The sequence below is a fragment of the Plutella xylostella genome, chromosome 26, assembly GCF_932276165.1.
Source record: "Plutella xylostella chromosome 26, ilPluXylo3.1, whole genome shotgun sequence".
Taxonomy (NCBI): Eukaryota; Metazoa; Arthropoda; class Insecta; order Lepidoptera; family Plutellidae; genus Plutella; species Plutella xylostella.
The window spans coordinates 6,194,866-6,221,094 of NC_064006.1; the positions used below are offsets into that span (position 1 = coordinate 6,194,866).

General features: G+C 38.5%; 1 protein-coding gene across 1 annotated transcript; it reads right to left on the reverse strand.

Moving 5' to 3' along the window:
- Positions 1-914: 914 nt before the first annotated feature.
- LOC105384164 (facilitated trehalose transporter Tret1) lies at positions 915-14,902 on the reverse strand. The gene is made up of 8 exons (XM_048630653.1): positions 14,772-14,902; positions 9,423-9,605; positions 5,734-5,931; positions 5,177-5,372; positions 4,744-4,804; positions 4,452-4,517; positions 3,256-3,743; positions 915-1,871 (listed from the first exon to the last, which is right to left on the reverse strand). The coding sequence occupies exons 1-8, from the start codon at positions 14,857-14,859 to the stop codon at positions 1,670-1,672; spliced, it is 1,482 nt and encodes a 493-aa protein (XP_048486610.1). The 5' UTR covers positions 14,860-14,902; the 3' UTR covers positions 915-1,669.
- Between the last annotated feature and the right edge of the window lie 11,327 nt (positions 14,903-26,229).

Consider the following 26,229-nt stretch of genomic DNA (forward strand, 5'->3'; position numbering starts at 1 on the left):
TTGTATAAGTAAGTAAGTACTTAAGTTTCATACTTTTTGATAATCAACAGAAGGCTGAAACCTAGCTCTAAGTACTAATGTTATTCTAGATTTAAATGATGCAGTTATTCCGTCCAAGTTGTTATCAATATACCTCAACTAGTAGCATACATCTATTGTAAGATTTATAAAAGACACTAAAATTAACTTACTATTTCTAAATCTATTTCTACGGACGACCGAATGGCGTAGTGGTTAGTGACCTGACTACTGAGCCGATGGTCCCGGGTTCGATTCCCGGCTGGGGCAGATATTTGTTTAAACACAGATATTTGTTCTCGGGTCTTGGATGTGCCCGTAAAATGGCAATAGGCCCGCCCCCTATTACATTGGGACTAACATAACACTCTGGCGAAAAGTGGGTGCAGCAATGCACCTCTGCCTACCCCGCAAGGGAGTACATTAGTACAAGGCGTGAGTGCGTGTGTGTGTGTATTTCTAAATAATATTCAAATTTACAGTATTTTCAAATTGTTAAATGTATCTCTAATTAATTTAATAACAATAATTAGCAATTGTAGTCAGTATTCTGGTTTTATATTTAGTTGTGCCATTAGGTTATTTACTTTTGACTTTCTTTTTTAACAATAAAGTTGATTATAAATAAGTTTCATATTTTATTTGACAATGCGACCCAATGAGGTGTACTTTAATGAAACGCTTATGTGTAGAAATATATCTAATTTATTAAAAATAATTTAATCACAATAATTAACTCACGCATCATAATTATAATGGTATAACCTCACAGACCACAGAACTACAATACACTTGCATATATTTTTTGCAGTCAAATTCTATCCTAACTTGTTGAAAACCATTGAACTACTGTAGTTAATTTAATTTTGTTCATTTATTATTAGGATTAGTTCATAAAGCTACATGTAGGTGGCAGCCTTTACCCTAATGCTCACTTGTCATTGGTTAATTCATCAATCTAAAAACTAGGTATTCTCTGATTGGCTGGAGATACATTGCGCATTATTACAAACTGCCCTTTACAATTAATTTAGAGCAACATTTATTTACATAAGTACTACAACTTATAACTACTTGATCTAGGACTATCTCTATGGCCTAACCTAGTGCCTAAACATACATTAAATATTGTACTTTAGTGCCCAAAAGCTAACTAATACAACGAATATAAAAATGCTTTCACTAACTATCGATATGGTTTACAAGATATCCCTTGATTACCTCTTTGTATTATTGTCTACAATACTACATTTACAGCTAGGTACACTATAAATGGTAAACGGATAACCAACTAAGATTAATAAATTACTTATAATCTGAATCCCAGAATTAAAATTATATTTATTGGCCAACTCTTTGGTACGTGTTTTTTTGAAATTTGAAAACTAAAGCGACAAAGTAGAAAGCTAAAGCAACAAAATTTGAAGATGTAAGGACTCAAATCATCATAAAATTATTGGAAATACCTACCTAAGTATTTTTAACTTTTGTTACTTCATAGTCTTCACAACAATATTGTTAGCAAAATAATATAAAAGCAACGAGTATTTTACCATAATCCCTGAACACACGCCATAATAGTATCCTGCCTACAATCTACTTGTGACTGCAAAATAATCTCTCTACCCTTTATGTAAATAAAGCTCAAAATCTACGCCCTCCTACCACCAAGTATAGCTTGAATCTGAGACACCGTTTTACCCTTAGTCTCGGGAATCAAAATGAACACAAAGAATATACAAATAACCATGAAACAAGCGAAAAACCAGAAGCAACTGTAAATGCCTATCGCATCCTTCATTAGCGGAAAACATAGCGTCACAATAAACACTAGACACCAGTTGAATATCACGCCCAACAAACATTTTACCCTCAGTTACAGCTATTTTTATAACTTTAACCTGTATAACTGTGTTATAATTATCTCAGTTCTAACATAAAGCGATAAAGATGAGTTAAAAAATGAAATTAGTGTTAACAGCAGGTTTAAGTGTTAAAATGGTATTAGTCAAAGCAATTATAATTAAGATGTTATAGGTTTAAACTGTTTCTAGAACCTAAAGCTATACAAGAGTGCTCACTGACACCTGTTAACACTTATGGTTGTTAAGTGGTTTCCTTTAATACTCATATAAATCTTTAGGTGTCATATTGAATTTAGGCTGCAGGCATTGGTTATAAAAGAGATTTTGTCAAGAGTGCAGTAAGACAAGATTCTTACAGTGTTGGAAAACTCAACAATGCAGTTTTAATCTTTAAGGTTAACTTAACTTACGCTTATTGCGTTAGGCAAGTAGACTGTAAAAGTAACGGTGTTAAGCAAGACTGTGCGGATCGACTAAGACTGCATAATACCCTTGGCTAAGGGTGTTCTATTTCAAAAAGTGTAATAGATGACTTAGGTGAGTCTATATGACTTAAATGTAAGTTCGCCATTTGCATTGGCGACCTAACCTATAAATGAATGGGATAAACAATATTTTGCTTTAAAATACTTACCTATTTATGTGAATTTTGTCATTCCAGTCATGCCAATCGATTTATGAAACTAATGGACATACAGCAAGGATACAAAAAAATACAAAATTGAGTCGTCTATTTTATATTTACTTATGTTTCATTTGAAATCCTTAATAAATTCGGAGCGCATTAAAATTGAGGTGGGAAATATGGTATACATTACAGTAAAATTACAATGGCATATTATTTTCAATTCACAAAACATGTTAAGTCAAGTTAATATATTATATTTACTGGTATTATTATATTAATCAATACTGTCACTTTAATACTGTCGCGTATGATTGCTGTTGACACTATTATTTTCAAACACATACAACTTGTATGGTAAAAGTGTATTCCAAAAACGGTAACATACTCACTTAACCCTTTTTTACCAAACAAATAAGAGTCAGAGAGTCAAATAACCATTCTACAACTACAACTATACCGGTAAAAGTTCTAGCTGAGAGTGATTAAAAGCTCTTCTATAGTAACTTTAGCACTTCAATGACACCGTACTACAGGCTTTCTATAACTTAAACACTTCAATGACACCGTTTTACAGACTTTCTAAAGCCTTTACTCTCAAAATCGTGGGCCTCTTTCGTGGTTATAAGTGAGTTAGAGCACTCTCCTACACTCTTATACAGCTATGTCTTAACACTTTAATTTTCGAATGGAACCATTATACAAGCTATATGAGAGTTTTTTTAACGCTACGGTGTTAGTTGGGCGGCTATACCCGACGCGGTACCTCTGAACTCCACAGCAAACAATTCCGCCATCATCATCCAAGGAATCGGACCGAAACCTAAAGAAAAGGATAGGATGAACAGTATCAGACAAACTAATGGTATCCAGCCGACTGAAGACACATCTACCTTATCCTCTTGCAGTTTAAAATACACGCCAAGAATAATCAAACAGATACCCATAATCACACAGCTTTGAAGCAATAAGATTCTTCTACCAGCTCGCTCGACTAAAAGCGAAGATATGTACGTGGCAATCATTTGTACAACACCTACAATAATAGTAGCAATAACAGGGTCAATATCCGAGCCAGCTGATTGGAAGATGTTGTTAGTGTAGAAGATGACAGCGTTGATTCCAGAGAACTGCTGGAACAGCATGAGGCCTAGAGAACAGATGAGGGCCATTAGGGGCGCTCGGTTGGTGACCATGGTTAGCATGCCGGCTTTCTGACGAGCGGCGTCGTCCACCTGGAAAGGAATGTTGGGTTTAATGAGGATAGCTCAGATGAAAGGGTTAATTCTGGGCGTGACTTCTAAAGATATATCTTAGGTTTTTAATTGGGTTGGCATGACAACCGTCGCGAACGTGGTGGCATCAGTACCCGATATTCTTGTTTCGGGTAAATTGAACCTTATCAGCACTACATTACATACCATCTTCTGCATGCTCCGCTATCTCTGCGTCACTAAACCCTAAGGTATCACCACACCCCAAGGTACAAACCTCCTTCTGCATAGCCTCCAGCTCCACAGTCAAGTCTGCGTCGGGCCCGCGCAGCCAGCGCAGCGCCTTCTCCGCTATATTGAACCTTATCCCCACTACAACAAGGTACAAACCTCCTTCTGCATAGCCTCCAGCTCCACAGTCAAGTCTGCGTCGGGCCCGCGCAGCCAGCGCAGCGCCTTCTCCGCTATATTGAACCTTATCCCCACTACAACAAGGTACAAACCTCCTTCTGCATAGCCTCCAGCTCCACAGTCAAGTCAGCGTCGGGCCCGCGCAGCCAGCGCAGAGCCTTCTCCGCTATATTGAACCCTATCACTACTACAACAAGGTACCTACCTCCTTCTGAATAGCCTCCAGCTCCACAGTGAGGTCTGCTTCAGGTCTATACAGCCAACGGACCGCCTCCTCCGCTATATTGAACCTTATCACCACTACCACAAGGTACAAACCTCCTTCTGCATAGCCTCCAGCTCCACGGTCAAGTCTGCGTCAGGGCCGCGCAGCCAGCGCAGAGCCTTCTCAGCTAAATTGAACCTTATCACTACTACCCCAAGGTACCTACCTCCTTCTGAATAGCCTCCAGCTCCACAGTCAAGTCTGCGTCAGGACTACACAGCCAACGGACCGCCTTCTCCGCTAAATAGAACCTTATCACTACTACAACAAGGTACAAACCTCCTTCTGCATGGCCTCCAGCTCCACAGTCAAGTCTGCGTCGGGCCCGCGCAGCCAGCGCAGCGCCTTCTCCGCGTCGCGCCGCCGGTGACGGCCGAGTAGGTAGGCGGGCGTCTCGGGCATCCACCTGGAAGGAATTATTTTGTTTTATTTTTATAGGAAATCTTAACTACATATATGACAACAATACATTCATTAAGTTTAAATATAAAATACGTTTAACAAGGTTTCACTTATATCATAAATAAATAAGCATAGGCAAAATGGGGTAATAGACTTATACAGGGCTATTTTATGAATAGGGGACGGGGTAATTTGTAAACGCTCGCTTGTCACGATAGAATTTGGAAGACTAAAGTGGCTGTGGGCAGACTAGGTATATACAGGGTGTTGCAAAAGTGGTATAGGTAAGCCGACAGTGAATGACTCAGGGATCATACATACTGAACAAGTTTGTTCCCTATTTTTGGAAATTCGTAGCGACTGCACCAAGTCTTACCAGAACACAGCAACCAGCAGTGGAGGCAGCACGGCCGACACAATAGACAGTACTCTCCAATGCGTCCAGCCCCCGATCACAAACGTGAACAGGATGCCCACAGTCAGGAACAGCTGGAAAAATGCCCCGAGCGAGCCTCTGATAGAGGTCTCGGCGATTTCACCGATGTACATGGGGGCTGCTACGCAGATGCCACCTGGAAACCGTCAGTGAAAAGGTGAGTAGGTAGAATATTTCTTATAGCCGTAGGTAATATAACGATTATACGAGTCTGAAACGGTTAGCCATCATAAGTACATAATTATTTCGCCCAATGTCTACTGAGGCCATTTTTCAATCAGCTCCTCAGCCTGAATATAGTTATTGTAACCGTGAAAGGATTAGTTGATGTAGCCAGTTAGATTAGTTGACCAGGATTCCCTGGAGGTATAGATACTAAAAAGCACAGTTCATAAGTGGAGTGTCGACTGGTGAAATGGAAGGGAGTCTCAGTAGAATTTGTAAACAATAATTTTTGTTTTAAAATTCGTAAACAATAAACTTAAACTACTACTCACCAGTAGCCAACCCAGCGATAAACCTCGCCGCTATGAGCATGCCAGCGCCGTTCGCGAAGATGGTTAGTAGCCAGCTCAGCATGAACGGTATCGCCAGTATGAGGATCGTGGGTCTCCGCCCTGCGCGCTGTGCTAGCATGCCTGTGGGCAGGGCTCCCACTGCCGCCCCTATGGCCAGGATTGAGGAGACTAGGGAACCTGGAAGAGAGGAGGTTTGAGGGTTAGTTTTGTGATGGAGTGGATAAAGTGACACGGGACCAAAAAGGAGTTGAAGAGATGTGTTTTATGGACTCGTTAGGGTGTTGCAAAAGTGAGTTACTAAGCCGAAAGGGCTCAGGGTCAATCTAATCAACTTTTCTTCTACGACTTTTGGAAATACGCTAAAAAATAAGGTTCACTGAAATTAAATTTCACGTGATCCTCTTTCGGCTTAGTTTAGTATACCCATTTACACGCATTGCAACACGCTATATAAGGAAAGTAGGTATATCAGCAAGCGATAGTAGTGATTATGTCAATTATCAAAGAATCTATCAAATCTGTATGATGAAGACTGGGGACAGTGTTATGGCGCTTCTTGGCATAGCTGCTGGTCAGCAGAGGAAGTCGGCTGATCATCGATCATGCCGTATTTTGACACACATGACCCGTGTCACGAGTCGTCATAAGACTATTTCAGCGACGTGTAGGGTAACGTAACGTACCTAGGGACATTTTCGACTACCCCAACTTTGAATGAAGCTATCGCAGCGTACAACTAAGATATTAATGTGAAATTTTCTTTATTCGGTAGGATATATAATCTCTTATCACTAGTATTTGTGCTAAAGCTTTAGTGTGGCCGGATTTTATTAAATTAAGATAAAAGTAAAAATGCTTGTTTTGACCCAAGGTACGTTACACGTTTGTACCTTGGGACACTGTTTCCTATAGCTTTGTACTATGGAAAATGCAAACTTCTAAATAACGCCTTATATCTCTGTTCTTATTGATTTACTGCATCTATATTCTGTCTAGTTTCACTCTGGCACTAATAAGAACAGAGATATAAGGCGTTATTTAGATGTTTGCATTTTCCATAGTACAAAGCCATAGGAAACAGTGTCCCAAGGTACAAATTTAATCGTGTCCCAAGGTACAAAAAAGCAATATTTAACCAAAATTTAAATATCTTTATTTTTAATTTAGGAATCTTTCAGATAATTGCCATGTCATAAAATTAAATACCTGAAAAGTTATACGTGACATCCATGTCTTTATTTAGAGCATGCCTCAATGAGATAAAGCAACACAAAAAACTATACAAAAGCTACTTTTGACTCCAAAAAACTTCATATTGCCTTCACCACACACTCGATGCTGCTATGATCACGAGACCCACTAGTTTTGCCAAGCGAGTAAAACACTATGCCTAGGGTAGAATTTTAATGTGTTTATTTAGCCGGTTTTTAATATACAATCAATGTCCCGAGGTACAAGCGTCCCAAGGTACGTTACGTTACCCTACCTATTATGTGGATTGGACCTGTTTGTATAGATACCGACTAGTATGGTCATCGTTAGAGATGGAGGGACCGGTATTTTTGAGCTGTTTTAGACAATCTACATCAATATCTCGTAAACTTCCGTATTTCCAAATCTATTTTCTGCATCTTGACATTCAGGATCCATAAAATTTGACCCAACAACAGAAACTGGTGCAAGAACTATTGATAGTGCAAACTGGGCTCGCGGCCAAAGTACGCAATGTTTTCATACTGAACGAGAGTGGGTGTGTCTTACACACGAGTATATTACTATACACACTTACTAACTTCTCATTTAAGTATTTATAGTAACTATGTTTGTCCCGGAATTAATTCATACTATTTTTGACCTGGAATAACAGGAAATTGAGGGACAGATCAGATGGTCTGCATCTGCACTCATTCTAGTCGATAGCCTGGATAACGTAACCGAGATAAAGGCTTTTATCTCGACAATGAATGATGTATTGATAAAAATGGAGAGTGCAAAATTATGTTAGAGATCGATCGAATCACCAAACTGTAATCGAATTACACTGACACGTGTCATATCTACTTGCCTTGTAACTACTTTAGGTTCTTTAATAATGTAATCTGTGCCATCCTTAATTGGGTTGGAAACTGCAACACCCGCGGGCATACGCTAGTCGTATTATTTTGATGCATAGAACAACGACTCGGGTGTACCTACCCACTCAATGTTTTGATGTAGATAGCAGAGGGACAGATGTATCCCAAGTTTTATGCAACAATGATGGCAATCTCTTGTGATTCTGTTTATGTCTTCATTGGAACTCGTGCGTAAAGCATCATCTTGTTTTTCATGATAATTTAGTTCGTAAATTTATAAACATGACGAACCTATATCTACAAACATAGAATTTTAATATGCTTAATACAATCAGTTATGATGAGATGCTTACTTGATAAATGCTTGCAAACAACGCTCTGTCGTCGACCTTCCTCATCATCCATCCACCTTGAGCATCCATTCCTTCCCCAATGGAAGGCACGCAAAGGTCATTTATGACGCGCACCCATTTCATCTTGGATGCATCCATCACCAATACATAATTTATTTGTTTACAGTGGATCCACTAACCTATGTACATAAACCATTTGTATCTGTCGGGAATTTCTGGTAAACAACTGTGTAGGAAACTAGTATGGTTTATGTCTTCAGCCAGGGCATTTCACGGCTTATCTAGGTAGGTAATAATAACTTTAATACACGAATTTGCCGGGATAGAACTACTTAACCGCGAACCAGGAAATGGAATAAATAACACATAACAGCATCTCCTTCCTCAATCGGTTGCTTATAATTATGCTCCAGCACTTTAACACCTTTAGGGTCCTCATGATATTACTGGTCAAGACGATGTAAACAAGCCTATAGTACCTACACGTAGTATATATGTCGCAGGCATCTGGTTTAATCTCCTGTTTGATTGAACCGCTAGCCCGTTCATTGAATGACGCTACTCAGTTGAATGACTAAAGAACAACTCGTCAAGTGGTTGACTGTAACGTCCAACGTCTTGACTGAACGTTATTCAGCGAAGTGGTTAAATGGGATATAGTATAGCAACTTTGTAATGTCTGGTTAGGATGAACATGACCAGACAAGAGTCAACAAAAAGACTATGTTACAAAGCTCTCATCTCACAAATTAACTAAACAATAACAATAAACGTACCTTGATATTGTTGTTCATAATTATCCAGTTTCAGCACATTTTTTTCTTTGAAACTATCCGCCGGCGGTGTAATAATAGGTAAATCCATGTTGTCACACTATTTTAACATAAATAACGCACTTTAAAGCTAATTTATTTGCAAAAAATAACAATACAAGTGCTTTTTGTGTCAGCTGTTCGCTGTTAGACGCCATATTTATTCACCACCTGACTGATTTTAAGTCCGCTAACTAGTTGGACGTTTTGTGACGCTTGTACAATCAACGTTCGGCATAGTCATCCAATGAACGGGCTAGCGGTTCAATCAAACAGGAGATTAAACCAGATGCCTGCGACATATATACCTACTTACTCACTCTCCTACTCTTCACTTTCCGAATATGGTTGCTTTTGTTACTTCATCAGGTCATCTTTATACGCTTTTGAATCATCAAACTCTACATAAACTGGCAATTGATACTCACTCTCCTTAGTATCCAGTAGCCACGGCGCGGTCTGATTCAGCGAGTTCACCAGATGACTGCTATTAACCAGCGCGGGGGTCGCCGGGGCCCCGGGGGCCGCGGGGGCGCGCCACGGCTCCAGCTGCGGCAGCGCGGGGGACGTCCAGGCCAGTATGGTGCCAGCTATGACTGCGCCTATTGCCGCTGGAAGAAAAGACTGGTGATGAATATAGAGGGTTTTACAAAAGGGTAGAGGTATAAGTAAGCTGAAAGGGGGTGATACGAGTACAAGATCAATTTTGGTGATACAAATCAAAGATAAAGAAGTCATTTTAAATGACCAATTTTAATTGTTTTATTTTTAAATTCTCTGAAAAAAAAAAGATATGTACCTATTTATTTTTTAAATGTCTGAGAATAAATTTTATTCTCATATGAGAATGCCATCTGAGTCAGCCCTCTATCGGCTTACACTATACTTATTCGCCCCCTTTTTGCAGCACTCAGTATGGGAAGTTACGTAAACAATTAAATAATTCGATACATTAAATTAGATAGGTGGACTAGATCTAGATAGCAATTGTATGAACAATATGGAATCGAATATCAATCTATACCAACCTAGTTACTTCAAATTCAATGAGTAATCAATAAGAGTTAAACTCCGATATGGTCGGTTAGCTAGAGTGCAGCAAAGATAAATTCAGGATTTTTATTGCTTAGGTAGGTTGAATAATTGCAGGGAACATCATAGCTAAAAAGTACTGAGCGTGTGTAGTTGTGTACCCAATACCCATTCTAATAAAAATGTGCTGCCTGGTTGGTCCGGTGTAATCCGGCATGCAGGGTAACTGCTGGCTGAGTATAGTACAATACAATACAAACTAAGTACAAAAAAATGCAATAGATCCTGAAGACTTTTCAAGCCTCAGGTAACTTTTCAGATATCACGGGAAGAGCGACCTACCTCTGTGTGTATATTCTCAGAAGTATATAAATAAGATCCAAAATAGCCCGTGGTGTTAATTATTTGTAATTGATAATCGCATCCGTTGTTGATGCCAAGTTATTTTGGTGCTAGGGTTGTTAACATTGACCAGCTGACTCGTGGTTTATATTCGGTCACATCACATCATTATAGGGTGGATTTCAACAAGTCCTAAAAAATCTTCATTTCCGTGGACTTTTTTATTTTAAGGTTTTTTATATTAGAAAAACGCTTTTATTAAAGTTTTTGTTAATGTTAGTGTTCTTACTAAATGGGTAGCAGATAAGTTAAAAACTGAACGAGATACGGATGATTAAAAATTTCGTGCCACGGCGATGAAACATGCGTTCACGGCAATGAAACAAGCGTCCACGGCAATGAAACAAAGGCCCACGGCAATGAAACAAACTTCCACGGCAATGAAAGAAATGTATACAATGGAAATTAAAGAATCAATCCACTGCAATTTTTTTAAAAGACTGTGAGGGAAACGCAAACTTAGACAGGTATGTATGGCAGAAATATTTAAATAGACATTGGAACGAAAGAAAGAACACGACTGAATGGCGTAGTGACGACTGAATGGCGTAGTGACGACTGAATGGCGTAGTGGTTAGTGACCCTGACTACTGAGCCGATGGTCCCGGGTTCGATTCCCGGCTGGGGCAGATATTTGTTTAAACACAGATATTTGTTCTCGGGTCTTGGATGTGCCCGTAAAATGGCAATAGGCCCGCCCCCTATTACATTGGGACTAACATAACACTCTGGCGAAAAGTGGGTGCAGCAATGCACCTCTGCCTACCCCGCAAGGGAGTACATTAGTACAAGGCGTGAGTGTGTGTGTGTGTAATATAGTATGGAATTCTCTAAGTAGCATTGTGGGGTCCGTATTGCGACGTATAAATAAAACAAAATGTTTCATTTCACACTAATAACGTTCACAACATATAATAAACCTTACCTATAACATCTATATTTTCATAAGGTATAATATCCATTTCGTAAACTGTTCATTTTATGTAAAATTCATAAAATATACCTACTATAATATGACATAATCTGTGCTGAATTACACAACACCGGCAAAACACCTAGCACCAAAATATAAAAATAGGTGCGGTTAGGTGCACATGTTGGTCAGCTAAGCGTCTCCCTACATAGCGCCAATAATAATAACGCAGTCAAAACTCCTTGCACCAAAACCTAAACATAGAGCGTCTCCCCATGTAGCCCCGATTCGCTTTTGATGAACATGTGCACTTAACCGCTCCTCCTCGCTTTTCTCGTCATCGCGCCTATCTTTAGGTTGTGGTGCTAGAGGTTTTGATGGTGTTGTGTAATTTAGCACAGATTATGTGATATGATAGAATATTTTATGAACTTTATGCTAAATCATAGTATATTTTAATTGGTACCTATAATAATATGAAATGTACATGTTATCATCATAAGTCTATAATCATCCAATGCTGGACATAGGCCTCTCCCAAGGAGCGCCACAACACTCGGTCCTCGGTCTTCCGAATCCAGCCACTACCGGCTACCTGCCTAAGCTTGCATATTTTGACAGCTATGTTGGTAACCTTAGTTCTCTGATGTATAACCTCTTTTCTGATACCATTCATTAGATAAACCCCAAGCATAGCTCTCTCCATAGCACGCTGAGTGACTATAAATCGGTGAATCAGTCCCACCATCAGTGTCCACATCTCTGCACCATATGTCATAACTGGAAGGGCGCAATGGTTGAAGACTTTTGGATGCGCCTTTCAGCCTCCTTGTCGAAGTTGCTTCTACCTAGCTGAATAGTCTGCCTCAGGTAGTCATATTATTGCACAACTTCGATAGTTGTCTCACGAACTATCACCGGCTCCGGTTTTATGTGAACATTCTACATGACTTTTGTCTTGCCCAAGTTCATACGGAGGCCTACACGTTGCAAGCAGCATTAAGGCCACTTAGCATCCAGCTGAGTTCCTGCAGAGATGTATGTTCTATTATATTCTATTCTACTATCTGTGGGAGGTATAAGTGCCTGCACCTGGCTCTCTCGAATGGGATTTTTGTTCAATGTGCATATCCCCAAGGTCTAAGCTGCCTTTCTAAGCTTGGACCATTTCCCACCACGCTGGTCCACAGCGGGTTGGTGGGTTCACATATTATCTAGATGTGCTAAATCTATAGTTAGATATGCAGGATTCTTCACGATGTTTTCCTTCACCGTAAGAGCGATGGTATACATTGTATTTAAATTCATTTGTACATGTCAGCGTCGGAATTGGAAGCGGGCGCTTACCCGACTGAGCTACCACCTATCTTATTTATACATAACGTTCATTATAATTATGTTGTGATTGTTATTATTAATGTAATATTATATATTTCGTTTTTATACATCGCGATACGCACCCGTTTTAACGCACTGCAAAAAGAGGTAATTTGACTAGTCCTGTAGGTAATGTCAGTGATCGGTATTACCTGTATTATCGGTAAAAGATGGTAAAGATATGTTACATGCACAATCATTCATACCACGGCGATGAAAACATAAGTCACGGAAATGAATAACCTGGCCACGGAAATGAATAACCTAACCACGGCAATGAATACAAATTATTTTATAAGACATGGCAATGAAATTTTTTTCATTGCCGTGGCTTTTTTTTCATTGCCATAGCAAATATTGGCCACGGAAGCCACGGAAATGAAAGCATGGCGATGAAAACCAAGGCATTAAATATAAATAACTAAAAAAGTATTAACTATTCGAAGAAATAAACACTTTATAAGGTAAATATTTTCAAAAAGCTTTCTTTTGAATGCTTACTCTAGAAGACAAACTTAATTTTATAGAAGTTATATCTATCCACGGCAATGAAAGAAAAAATGTCCAGTCCCCAAAAATTTTACTGATTTTCACTATAGCGCAAAAACGCGGGCACAGATGTACCTCCTTCGACATCGAGCAGTTAGGCGACACTTGTAAGAAACGATTAGCGCACTGAGGGTGGCACCCAAGTTCATAGGTAAAACAATGTCCTTGATCATGTTTAGGACACGGCGATGAACAGAAGTTCTGGGACACATAAATTTTCACTTACTGTTCGTTATATTCTTCATATATTTCAATAAATGTATTCCGTGACAATACTTTAACTATTAATGTATCAAATGAATTTAAGTTTAACTATCAATACTCAATATTTTTTCATCAATGAAGAATAATACAAAACGAGTTTACGTGGGGACAGACACGGCAATGAAAGATTTGGAGGTTTAATATTTTTTTGAAAAATATCCATTAATCCTATTAATAAAATATTTAGTGCTACACATAGATAACTATTTCACTTAACCGGAAAAAAATATTAGAAAATTATAACTTGGTTTTTTAGTACCAATTTCATTGATGCCACGCAATTTTTGGCCGCGGGAAATTCACCCTATAATTTTAATTATAATAGGTATACATGCCAACCAACCCCAAGCTAGGCAGAGCCTGTTATATGCATGTTAACACTCAAGACCCGAGTACAACTATCTGTAACAAAATATTTGCGCCAGCCGGAAATCGAAGCCGGGACCTGCCGCATAGCAGTCAGGGTCACTAACCACTACACTATGAGTTGGCCGTTTTGTTTACATAATGATACGAAATAGTTATAGGTTGACAGCTGAATTAATATGCGTGCTACAAACTAGGTACGTAACCAAATATTTACTTTCATGATTCAAGTCACCGAAGAACGATAAGCGATGTTTTCGGTTGTTTGACCTATTTTTAAACGTTTTCATAACGTCTCTGTTTATTGATCAGTTGGTATTTTTATTAAAATTTTATTATATCTGTTTTCCGCTATAACCGAAGCAGGATAAAATCGTAACTGAAAATACAAAAATAGTAACATAGATAGGAATTTGTGATATTTTTACATGAATGTTTTTCTATGTTTGACTCCTTTTAAACTCTACCAAAGGTTAAAAAAAAAGTTAGGTAAGTAGGTACCTATAATACGCGATCGTTATCTGAGTTAGTATGAACCCCTCCCATTAGTTTATTTACTTACTTCTTATGGGTTCTCCATATTTGATGATCTGCAAATAGCGTCTAAAGAACAGACCTGATACTCTTGGTTGAGTCCGTCCAGCCCCCCTACTCTTGAAAAGCGTTCTGAAGAGAAGTTATGATTTTTTTAATGTTCGGAACGCAAGACAGACGCAATACATTGCCTTTCAAGAGTAGGGGGGCTGAAAAGTCCAACGGTATCACTCCGCTTGATATAAAACTAAATTGGATTTCCCGAAAATAATTCCCGGGAACATTTCCACAACACATCATAGTCTTACCATACTAGTTATTATTCTGTGGACTTACTTACCTGCCACAGCAGCAATATACTGGTTGACCCTCCTTGTCTCGCCCCCCTTCTCCTCCACGGAGAGCATGTGCATGGTCGGCTTGTCCATCTCTGCGAGGTTTATGCGCTCGTGGTAGATTCACATTCTGAAATAGGAAGGTTTTTGGTTTTTAAACAAAATAAATGGCAGAGATAACAGTGAACATAAGGGGACATTTAAAAAAAATAAGTAACTTGAGTTGAGTTGCATTTAATAAATTGAGAACCTCCTTTTTTCATAGTCGGTTAAAAATAACGAAGCGGTTGTGACAAATAAACCTGCAGCTGCAATAAAGTCTTTAGTGACTGTCGGAAAAAGAGGTACTTTTCCATCCCCATTTCAGCCCAGATTTACTTTAAATTAGTTAGGTACGCAAAGCTTTCATGAAAAAATTTATGAATAAAGCGTAAACAAAATAAATTATTTGGTCTTCAGTCTAACGCACTACACTTGTATTGACCCCCAGCTTATCCAGCATTAGTAAAAATCCTAAATGTGTTAGGTAGTTACTTACTTATAATTATTATGATGTTCATGTGCTACTCATCATCATCATCATCACGACCCATTACGTCCCCACTGCTGGGGCACGGGTCTCCTTCCCATGAAGGAAGGGTTTAGGCCTATTCCACCACGCTGGCCAAGTGCGGGTTGGTGGACCCCAACACAAGCAAGCTTGTGCTGAGAGAGTTGTCGGGTAAGTGGCCAACCTGACTGTCAGATGTTTTCAAGCCGCCCGAAGGCCTCTGACTAGGCTTAACGACTGCTGCCGAAGCAGCAACCGGGACCCACGGCTTAACGTGCCGTCCGAAGCACGGAATTGCATGTGCCTCTATTTTATATCCTGGAATAGCATGTGCTACTCCAGGATATAAAATAGAGGCGATGATATTGAAACAGCTGGTCTAATCAAGGTAAGTAATGTCATAATTTAGGTAAGTAAGTATAAGACCTTCCTAGGTCTTGCGCATTGACAATTACCAGTATTACTATGTAAATACATTCAACTAATTGCGATGCAGTGTGCAGTTGTAACTTTATTTGTCATTCAATTAAACAGAATAACGAGTAACATCAACCAAGTGCAGTAATAAAGTTATGTATTTGTAGGTAGACTTCCCGTATCTTCATCATCAGCCAACCCTGGGCAACTGGATATAGATATTTCTCTACTATCTGTCCTAGGCCATCCTCTTTCAACTCTTATGTTTTCGTATTTGTAGTCTTTTTAAGAATTCATCTATAACTGTAACTTATGAGGCAATATGGAAATACCATATGATAGATGTATTCAACCATCATATTTTTTTTTACATAGGTACATACCTAAAATTCCTTCATTTATATTTAAATAAATAATTTACTTATACAGTTTACACAGTAGGTATAATAGTAACTATTTTCGGAGAGGACATAATCAGATGTAAAATTACCTATATTACCGTACATAATTACATTCATTTTGTGTGTATATTAATTTGTACGCGAAGTATATTCATTTTGTGCGTATATTTGTTAGCTAAGTACCTACAATAGGAGTAAGTACTTACAACTTACAAAGTTTATCGAAGAGTTGATCTCTAATTAACCCTATCGATTGATGTCATAAGTGAAATTACAGGGTGCGCAATATGCGTCGGACACGACTTTTGAGAATGTTGCAAGGCCTATTATGTCTAGTGTTAATTCATAAAAGCAGCTCGGTACCTAGGTATATTAATGATATTTTTATCGGTTCTACCTTTTTTGGCCTAAGATTTATTTGCCTAATCTCGTATTGCATAGTAACGTTTGGTCAAAGTCTCGTTTCGCCGAAAATCGTATGGCATAAATCTCGATTAGTAAAAAGTTATTTCGCATTATCTTGTTAAGCCTAATAATGATATGGCCAAATCTTGAATAGCCTAATAATAGGTTTATACAAAGTAATAATATTTGTTTGGCTTTAACTTTGACGGAGCGTCTCTCTATAGCGTAAACTGGTGCCTTGTATTGTTTCCGCTGTTTGGAAAACGCTCCGCTCCGCTTCGCTGCGCTCCGCTTTGGTTTTGATGAACATGTGCACCTAACACGCTCCTCCTCGCTTTGCTCGTCGTCGCACCTATCTTTAGGTTTCGATCTCATGGGGTTTTTAATAATTATATTGCTCGTTAACTTTAGATTTTGAATCATTAAATATCGTGATTTTCGGGATGTATGAGAAAAATACCACAATTTGTACATTTACTACATACTTAATATATTATTTATTAAGATAATATTAGGAGAAAGAACATTATACATAGGTATAGACGAACATAAATTTGAGCAAACGAAACTTAGGTGTTTAAAGATTGTACCTAAAGAGTTTTAGACGAAACGAGCCTTATGCCACATAAGGCTTGGCAAAGTGATGGTTCGGCCAAAAAAGTTTAGACCATACGAGTTATGCGAAATGAGTTTTGGTCAATAAAGATTATGCGAGATGAGGGGAACCGATTTTTATCATTTAAAAATAAATTAGTGCAAAGGTCAGACCGTAACTATAAGTACATACATAAGTGTACTACAGTCGGTCGGTACACAACCCCTATTTATTTAATAAGTATAAGGCCATCGGGAACGGTGGTCAATTCATAAGGAGGCCTTTGCCCAGCAGTGGGATACAACCACAAGGCTACATTATTAATTGTACTGTGTTTTTTATGTTTAATAAATACATTGAACTGAACTGAACTGAACATAAAAAAGTAAGTAGTTAAAGTTACTTTATTTGGCTTGTAGGGTCAGTGTCCGAGAACACAGTTTCCGACACACGTCTTAATTGTGTCTGCATGAATGTTAAAGACAGAGCAATTTGTGGAATGGTTTCAGTTTACAGGTGCATGGTCGCCTGCTACAGTAAAAATATGAAAATGGCAATCAGGTACGAATGTAATTATTTTAGAACTAGTAAACATTAAGTAATTGAAGGAAAACTTAAGTCTGCGAATTTATGTTTGGTCCACGGCATAATTTAATTTTATATGACATAGGTACTTATAACAAATTCTCAGCCACCCGTCTAGCCTCAAAAGATAAATAGAAACCTAGAAAGTCAGACAAACTAAACAAGAATATTTTTTTGATCTGAGAGCATGTGCCTCTAAATAATTCTTACTTCAAACATCGAAGTAGAAAAACCTAAACTTTTTTAAACTTCGATGACTTTAAATAAGTATTTTCAAAAAATCAAGCATAAGGTAGGGTAAGTAATCTGCGAAAATCGAAATCCTCGGTTTTACTTGTTTGCGCAAAATCAAGCCTAAGTACCTATATTGTTGATAAAAGGGGGATATCTACCATCGGATTGTGGCGACATTTTACTTTATCTTCACGTTTGAAGTGGTGGGCATGATAACCGACCTACATAGGTAAGTATTTGTAAAGTAAATAAATTGCTGTAGAAAAATGCCCAGGTGTAAACATTAACAAGAACCGAGAGCAAATACACGTATGTAAGTATATACTTAAACTTATAATATATAATTATAATTATTATAGTCAAAGAACTATATGTCCCGGCCCGGGAACCCGGGTAACCCGGGACATACGGCACATAAATTTACCACCCGCTACGCCATCTCTAACTTTACATGTTGTTAAGTTAATACACTGCCGGGCAATGAAAAAGTTCCAGTCACAAAAATCCGACATCAAACGATCCCAATTTTTTCAAAGATTTAATTTTAAATTGGAACAAAATATTGCTGATTTTAGTTGGTAATATCCTAATGCTCTGTTAAATGTACTTCAATGTTGATGAAGACGGCATTAAGGTAGCCTTTTCCGTTTAGAAGTAATTTAGTGCTTTTCTGAGTGGAACCTTTTCTTTGCCCGTGAGTGTAGTTACCAATGTAAGTATTGAAAGGATAAATAAGTTTCTATCCCTAGTTTCCATAGCACCCTATAGGTCGTATAATACTTTTAATCTTATCAAGCTCTTCTTTCTTTTTATCGCCAATCTGACACATAAGTCTAGATAAATATATAAGTCCTAAGTGTGCGGCTACTGTTTTTATAGACCGCTGATAAAGATTGTTCAAGTTACTTTATTTACAAGTGTGGCTTATAATACCGTAAATCTATCTAGTGTTTACTTAGATAGCTACTAGTTTTGAAATTTTATTTATAAGTACTCGTATGTACCTACCTACCTACTTAGGTAACTTCATTAGGAATCTGATAGATAGGTTGACGGCAGGTTGCGACCTGGACCGAAACTTTCAGTTAATTACTTATGAATTACTTTAGCCACTACAATATTAAATTATTATAGCTAACTTTACTACTATTACCTAGGACTAGATATAGGCACCTACTTAGGTTTAATTTATAAACAGAGGGCTCGTCCACATCCACAAGTCACGACCTTGCAATGTCAATTATCGACACTTATCACTACGCGTTAGTGCCACTAACATGATATGATACCGCTTCAGAGATATATCTGCATCCAGTGATGGTGCATTAATCTGATCACGGATAGGGAAACGGAGCGTGGGATGCCCTCCAGATCGCTGGATCGATGAACTAAGGCAGGTAGCTATATGAGGAAGGATGGGAGTGTTGTGGCGCCTCTTTTTAGCTTGTCCAGCAAGTACTGGCTGATGATAGTTAATGGAGTTAATTTGGAAGACCAAACTATTCTGGGTGCCTTGCTGTAGATTTCAGTTTTCTGGTAGATTCAGGGGTAATAAAGTCCGCAAAATCCCTGTAAGTACATGAACAGTCTAAGATCAACGCTGAAGTATTTACTTGTTTCCTGTAACGATGAGGTGCCAAGCCTGATGACCTTAATTAGCAGTAAGGCAGTAAGTACCTATATAGGCTTATGATGATCATGTGATAGAGTCGAGACTCGTTAGTGCAACCCTGGCCCTGGACATTATCTCAGTAGTCACCCAAACTGGACCCTGTTAAAGGCCGGTGTTGGTGTTGCTACGAAACTTTTCGCCTGATTAATCTTAGATTTAAGTTTTTTTTTTAGGAAATCTTAACTAAGTAAATACAATTATAATCTAAAAAACTAACATTATAGCCGTAACGATTACGTACCATTTAAATGCGTATAGTTACCTACATCATTTTAGTATAAAAAAGCACAATATGGTACATATTGTGCTTGTAGTAGTATGTATATAAGTACTTGTAGGTATAATATGTAGAGTAAGTTACCTTATTATCTACTCCAAACTACAGCACTAACCTTTATAAAGCATTTTGTGATTTATACTGAAGTGTTATCGTTATCACGCCTACATTTGATAATTAAGCAGAAGTGCTTGTCCTGCATTGCGATAAACTAATGGATTTGGTGTTAAAGCTTTGGTAGGTAGGTAAATGTCCATAGGCAAAATAAGGGAATCATTTTACAGAAAAACCGTACTTACAACACATGCCTATGAACTATTTAACTACAGCCCTACAGTACCAACATAAGGTCAGTGGTTCCTACTAGAATGCATGTTAAAATCATTATTAATAAGTATAAGTATAAGAAAACCTATTTCACTTGGCAAGAGAAGGAAAAGAGTATGCGGAGCTGACTGCCAACCTCCAATAGTGGAGAGGCACTTGAAGAAGAGGAAGAAGAATTATAAGTAAGTAATTCATTTAAGTAGACGTATGTACTTATACAGGATTTTGCAAAAAGCTCAGCGCTCAGGGTGTAAGTCTGAACAACTTTTCCAAAAGTCGCGGAACAAAAAATATTCAGGATGACCTTGACCTCTTGAGTGACACAGTTTCGGCTTCATCAGCCTATGGCAGTCTTCTGCTGGACGTAGGTCTCTCCCAAAGGCTTTGGGCCAAAGCACTCCACTGGATGCAATCTATAGCTTTCCGAATCCAACCACAACATATGCCATCTCAAGTCGTCAGTCGCCACCCCATCTAGTCGCGTTCTCCACTTCACACACGTTTATTCCACCGGTTATCAGTTCTTCGAAAGATGTGACCAGCCCACTGCCATTTCAGTTTACTGACTCGGTGAGCTATGTTGATGACTTTAGTTCTCTGTCGGATCAGAGGGACTAAAAGCAATAGCTCATTCCATAGCTCGCTGAGTGACTTTCAGTTTGTGAACCAGTCCCATTGTAACGAGTGGACACTTCGAATCAGCCCCGTAGGTCAAAAAAGCCTTTCGGCTTACTGTACCGGTTTTGAAACACCCTGTATAAAGTAAGTAAGTACTTGCAGTTGATACGTCACATGGGGAGTAAAAGTAGCACAATAGTCTGCACATTTTCCTGCGTCTCACTGTACACCCGAATGACTTTGCCAACGGTTAATAAAAAGCTGTCGATTTTAATAAATTGTAAGTAAGTGTAATAATTATGTTTGTCAGCATATCACATGCGCTTATTTACTAGACGGGCGGGGTCATTCACTGTAGTACTTTTGAGGGTGGAATTTTATCATTGAATATGTCGTCAAAAGATACAGGACGTGGATAAACAACATTAACAAATTAAATATGGGTCTAATGAGTAGGTTAGGTAGGTTGACATGCCGATGAGAAATTATCTGATAAAATTTCCTAAAAATTCAACTGAAAACAAACGGCTGAAAATGTACTTTTGTATATATAGGTATAGAAACCTATGTAAGCTATAAGTGCAAGAATTAAGTTAGTTGACTAGGTACCATACTTACAAAAAAGACACATGAAATAAACAAACGTTTTTTCACGAACTATCACTAAAACACTGATGATCACTTTAGTTCTATAATGGTTCTACAATAGCACAAAAAAAATATCAAAAATAAAATCCGAGCACCAAAGTTCGATCGTCCGTTCCAAAATTAAACGCAATCTCCCGCGCGCGCTGTTTGGCGGGAAGCGACTGACTGCGGACGCATCGTTCGGAAATTATTGGTGAATCACTGATTCACTACTTATCATAACAAAATTACTTCATAGAGCATCATTGAATTAAATAAAATTAGGTTTCTCAATAGCAATGACCGTTTGTAACGTAACCTCTATCAATGACATAGGTAGGTAAAGGTAAATAATAACAGTTTCATAAGAAGTCGTACTGAACGTGACTATTTCCGGATTCCATTCGATTAATTAATTTTATTTATTTATGTAGGTATGTACTTTGGATGTTGAAGCAGAGATTTTACTACCAGACTACCGAGGCTTGTCTATCTGGGTGGGCCATAATATATGGTTATGTACACACGGCAACGTTAAGTGGTTGGCAGGGCACACTAACGCAGGTAGTGTATGTGTGTGTCGGCGACGTCGACGTAATTATTTAGTTCTGGGCAACCCACACACGGATATTGTAAGCATGTAGTTGTGCCAGTGACAATGATTCATTGTTTTTATGATATGAAGCAAAATTTTGCAAGGCGTTGTAATATATTGAATGGCTCAGTTGGTATGATACAAGACTTACAAGAATCGGTATGGTGGTTCAAATCCCACTGAACTTAAAATATTCCTTTTTTGTTTTTTTAATAATATTAATTTTTTTTTTGAGATGGTTAATAATAGTATTGTAGTATATACGAATAAAAACAACCCAGAAAGTAAATGAAACAAGTTATTAAGTGTTAAAATTACCAAATTTATTCTTGCTGTAACATAAACATTAAAGGATGTTACGTTTTTGTTGTTTTTCGTTTTAAAACATAGTTGTAGTTTATATTAATAAGGAAAATTTTCAATTTGCAGTTTTAAATCATAATAAACATCAGACAAGGAAGGACTGGCTGTTTTACTAAAGTAAATAGGCAAGTCATTAGTTATATGAATCAACATGTTAATTAGCTAGAAATAAGATTTTAACTTATTCTCACCTCAGTAACAATAACATCATTAACACATTGACTTACCCATAATTGTAAATAATGATAAGAATTTAACAAATAACTAAAATCTTATACAAATGGAAAAATTACTGAGCTAACCCCAATAACTATAATTTTCACCACTTTTTCGCCATAATATCTTACCATCCATCCTTGTCTGACTTAAAGGACTTTTCATCACTAAATATCACCACATTGTTACACCAATCAAAGTTTAAAATAGTCAGTCGCAAAACGCACTCTGTTTCGACGATGCTGATCGGTTAGAGCAATTTTCTTCGTCGGCCTCCGACACCGCAACCCAGCAGCACGCAAGTGAACCCGTACGGTTTGTAGGGATAGATTATGTGTTGTGGCCGTAGAACGGGTGCTGCAGAACGGATCAGCGCTATGTGCAGCTACGATTTCTCGATGGCGTGGTGATGCATCCGTATAGACGACTACTGTCTACATGTCCCGAATCTGCGTATCGGTGAACCCATTGTGGCGACATCTATAATGAATACGCGCAAGCATAGAAGTCAAGATATAGATCCAGCAAAGAGATATCAAGGACGACCAACAGATGGCATGGAAAAGTGAAAGCAAAATACCAAATCCTACATCGCGGTATCTAAGAATTACAGCTACTCAGTATATATACAGAATCCCGACATGTAACCGTCGGGCAGTTGCCCACCAAGCTAAACCGCCCAGCTTGGTCGGAGGATCCTCCCTTTTCAATGGAGGAGTGGCAACACCTTCGCTCCTCCATATTGGTGACCCCTACAACCTGAACACGACCTGATGATGACCATGCAGAACAGCAGCAGCAGAACATCTTCCACCATGCCGATGACCTCACAGACGATCAGCAGACCTTCCAGCAGCTACAAGATGAAGTCCAGCAGTACCATCACCCCCACAGCATCCTTCAGCAGCCACCCGAGTCAACCAGCTGGCAGATTCCATGGGCACCGTGACCACCAGCTTGCAGCGGAAATGCGCAAGCCTGGTCACACCCTCGAGCAGACAGACTGCAGCGACTTTGCAGTGCACTTCGGCCAGCCGTAGCAGCGTCGGTCCAGGGTCCACCTCTCCTGGTCGAAGAAGCATTGGGGCAACGCACCGGAACAGTCGTAGCAGAGCGATCCTTGCAGTCCACTTCAAGCCGGTACGATCGAGCGTCAACTCTCCCGGTTGGAGCTGGATTGGGGACATCGCCACGCGCCTAACCATGCACTACTCTTCAAGCCGGTACGATCGAGCGTCAACTCTCCCGGTTGAAGACGAAGTGGGGTTACGGCGAATGAAGACCGCAGATAGTCCTGAAAGGCGGACTAGCGGCAATCTGGCCTGGTGAAGAAGACGTAGGGGAGACCGGGGACAAAAGTAACAGCGGGTCGAAAGTAACAAAGACTCTGTAGTCTTCCCCAACAGCCGAAACGTCGCCGGCGACCGCTGGTTGTCAGCTTACACTGCCCCCGCGCATGCTATAATTTTCCGCGCCCGAGCCGCGGTGCAAGTTTGTGTTAGTGAGCATTTCGTGATTTTACACACCAAAAGTAAGTTTTTTGGTGTTTATTCATTTAGTGTTTACGTAGAATTAAGATGCCAAGAACCATATGACTATTTGTTCATTTTTTCATTAAAAGATTGTCTGTAGCATGTTATAAATTGTTTTCGAATAACACGTGCTGTATTAAAGTTATGTCGCCTGATATTTAAAAAATGGGAATGGGTACAAAAGTAACAGCTCGCGGCAGGACAAAAGTAACACGTTACTTTGGTAAGTTTGCCATGTCACATTGTAAGTTTTATTTTTTTGTTGTTTTGATTAGATATTTGTGCCATAATATTGTATATTATAGCACAAATAAAACAACTTCTTATCAGTTACTCAATTTAAGTGACGGATCTCATTTACAGTTTATCTTAAGAAGTTTTTTTTTGTTTTGTCAATAAGTTATAAGTTTTTATTAGTTTTGATAGTTTTTTAAGAAGTTTTCTTAACTAAATAATTTGATTGATTTTTTTGTTCTTTATTTTGATTCGTATTTATAACATTGGGCAGAATTTAGGGGTTGTTACTTTCGACCCATGCCTTGTTACTTTCGCCCTGACCATGGGGTCGAAAGTAACAATTTCCCTTTTTTTTTGAGGCTTTAAAATTGCTAAAATTCGTGATGCATTAAGTAAAGTAATAAAGGATATTTGTAGACTATAGACGAAAGTTTTATGTGAATATATTTATTTTATCGTAAATGTTATTAATAACGAGAAATCAGACAGAAACTACAAACTGTTACTTTTGTCCCCGGTCTCCCCTATCAGAAGCACTGAAGAATATCGACCTACGGTCTCGGGGGGGAGTGATGTGGCGACATCTATAATGAATACGCGCAAGCATAGAAGTCAAGATATAGATCCAGCAAAGAGATATCAAGGACGACCAACAGATGGCATGGAAAAGTGAAAGCAAAATACCAAATCCTACATCGCGGTATCTAAGAATTACAGCTACTCAGTATATATACAGAATCCCGACATGTAACCGTCGGGCAGTTGCCCACCAAGCTAAACCGCCCAGCTTGGTCGGAGGATCCTCCCTTTTCAATGGAGGAGTGGCAACACCTTCGCTCCTCCATACCATAATTGAACAGTTCTCCTCTGCAAACAAAAAAAACAAATACTTAGCTTATACAAATATTCTAACAGTCAAATAAAATATTTACAATTCTATGTTACTTACCGTTAAACGTCTTGCGATTTCACTAATTGTAATATTTTGTTCATATAATACAATTATCTCCGCCTTTTTGAACATGGTTAAATGACTTTCCATAGTGACTGCGAAGATAAATTAATTATAAATTGACAAATCACAAAGTGAATCACTATGCAGACGCAGAGGTGAATTGTCACTAAAACTAAAAACTAATTTCGTTTATTCATATTGTATGAGGGTAGAATGGTTTTACTTCTCAAATGAAGAACGAATCATATATTTTTAGCGAAGAGAAATAGTCGACAGCTTTGCAGCTTGTTGTCATTTGTCAATTTCAAATAAATTTATTTTATACTCAACAGCGTTTAAATTAACGCTAAATTTAAATAAAGTAAAATAAAATTACTCATCGGTGGACTCGAACTCACGACCTATGTTTCATAAGTCTAACATACTACCAATGAGCTACGAAGAGTATAGCTACAGGCTGTGAAATTTTGCTTCAAATCAATTTTATAACTATTTGACTTACTCGACCGGTTGATATTTTTATGTCACAGCTGGTGTAAGGGCGTTTGCCTACGCGCAAACTCGTTTGTGCTGTTGTGTGTGTGTGTGTGTGTGGTTTGTTACTGGTGTATTTACCGATTTCTGCTTTATTGCACACATAGACCACGTTAGTGTGCACACATACACTACGTTTGTGTGCCCTGCCAACCATTTGGAGTTGCCGTGTGTACCATTTGCCATTAGATAGATGATAGCCGCGGCGCGAGACTACAGTCTGTCCAAAATAATCTGTAGGTATTTAAAATAGCAAAAGACGTAAAGGTAGTTAACCGTAATAATCTTATCATCGATTAAACATAAAACTTATCTTATCCTAG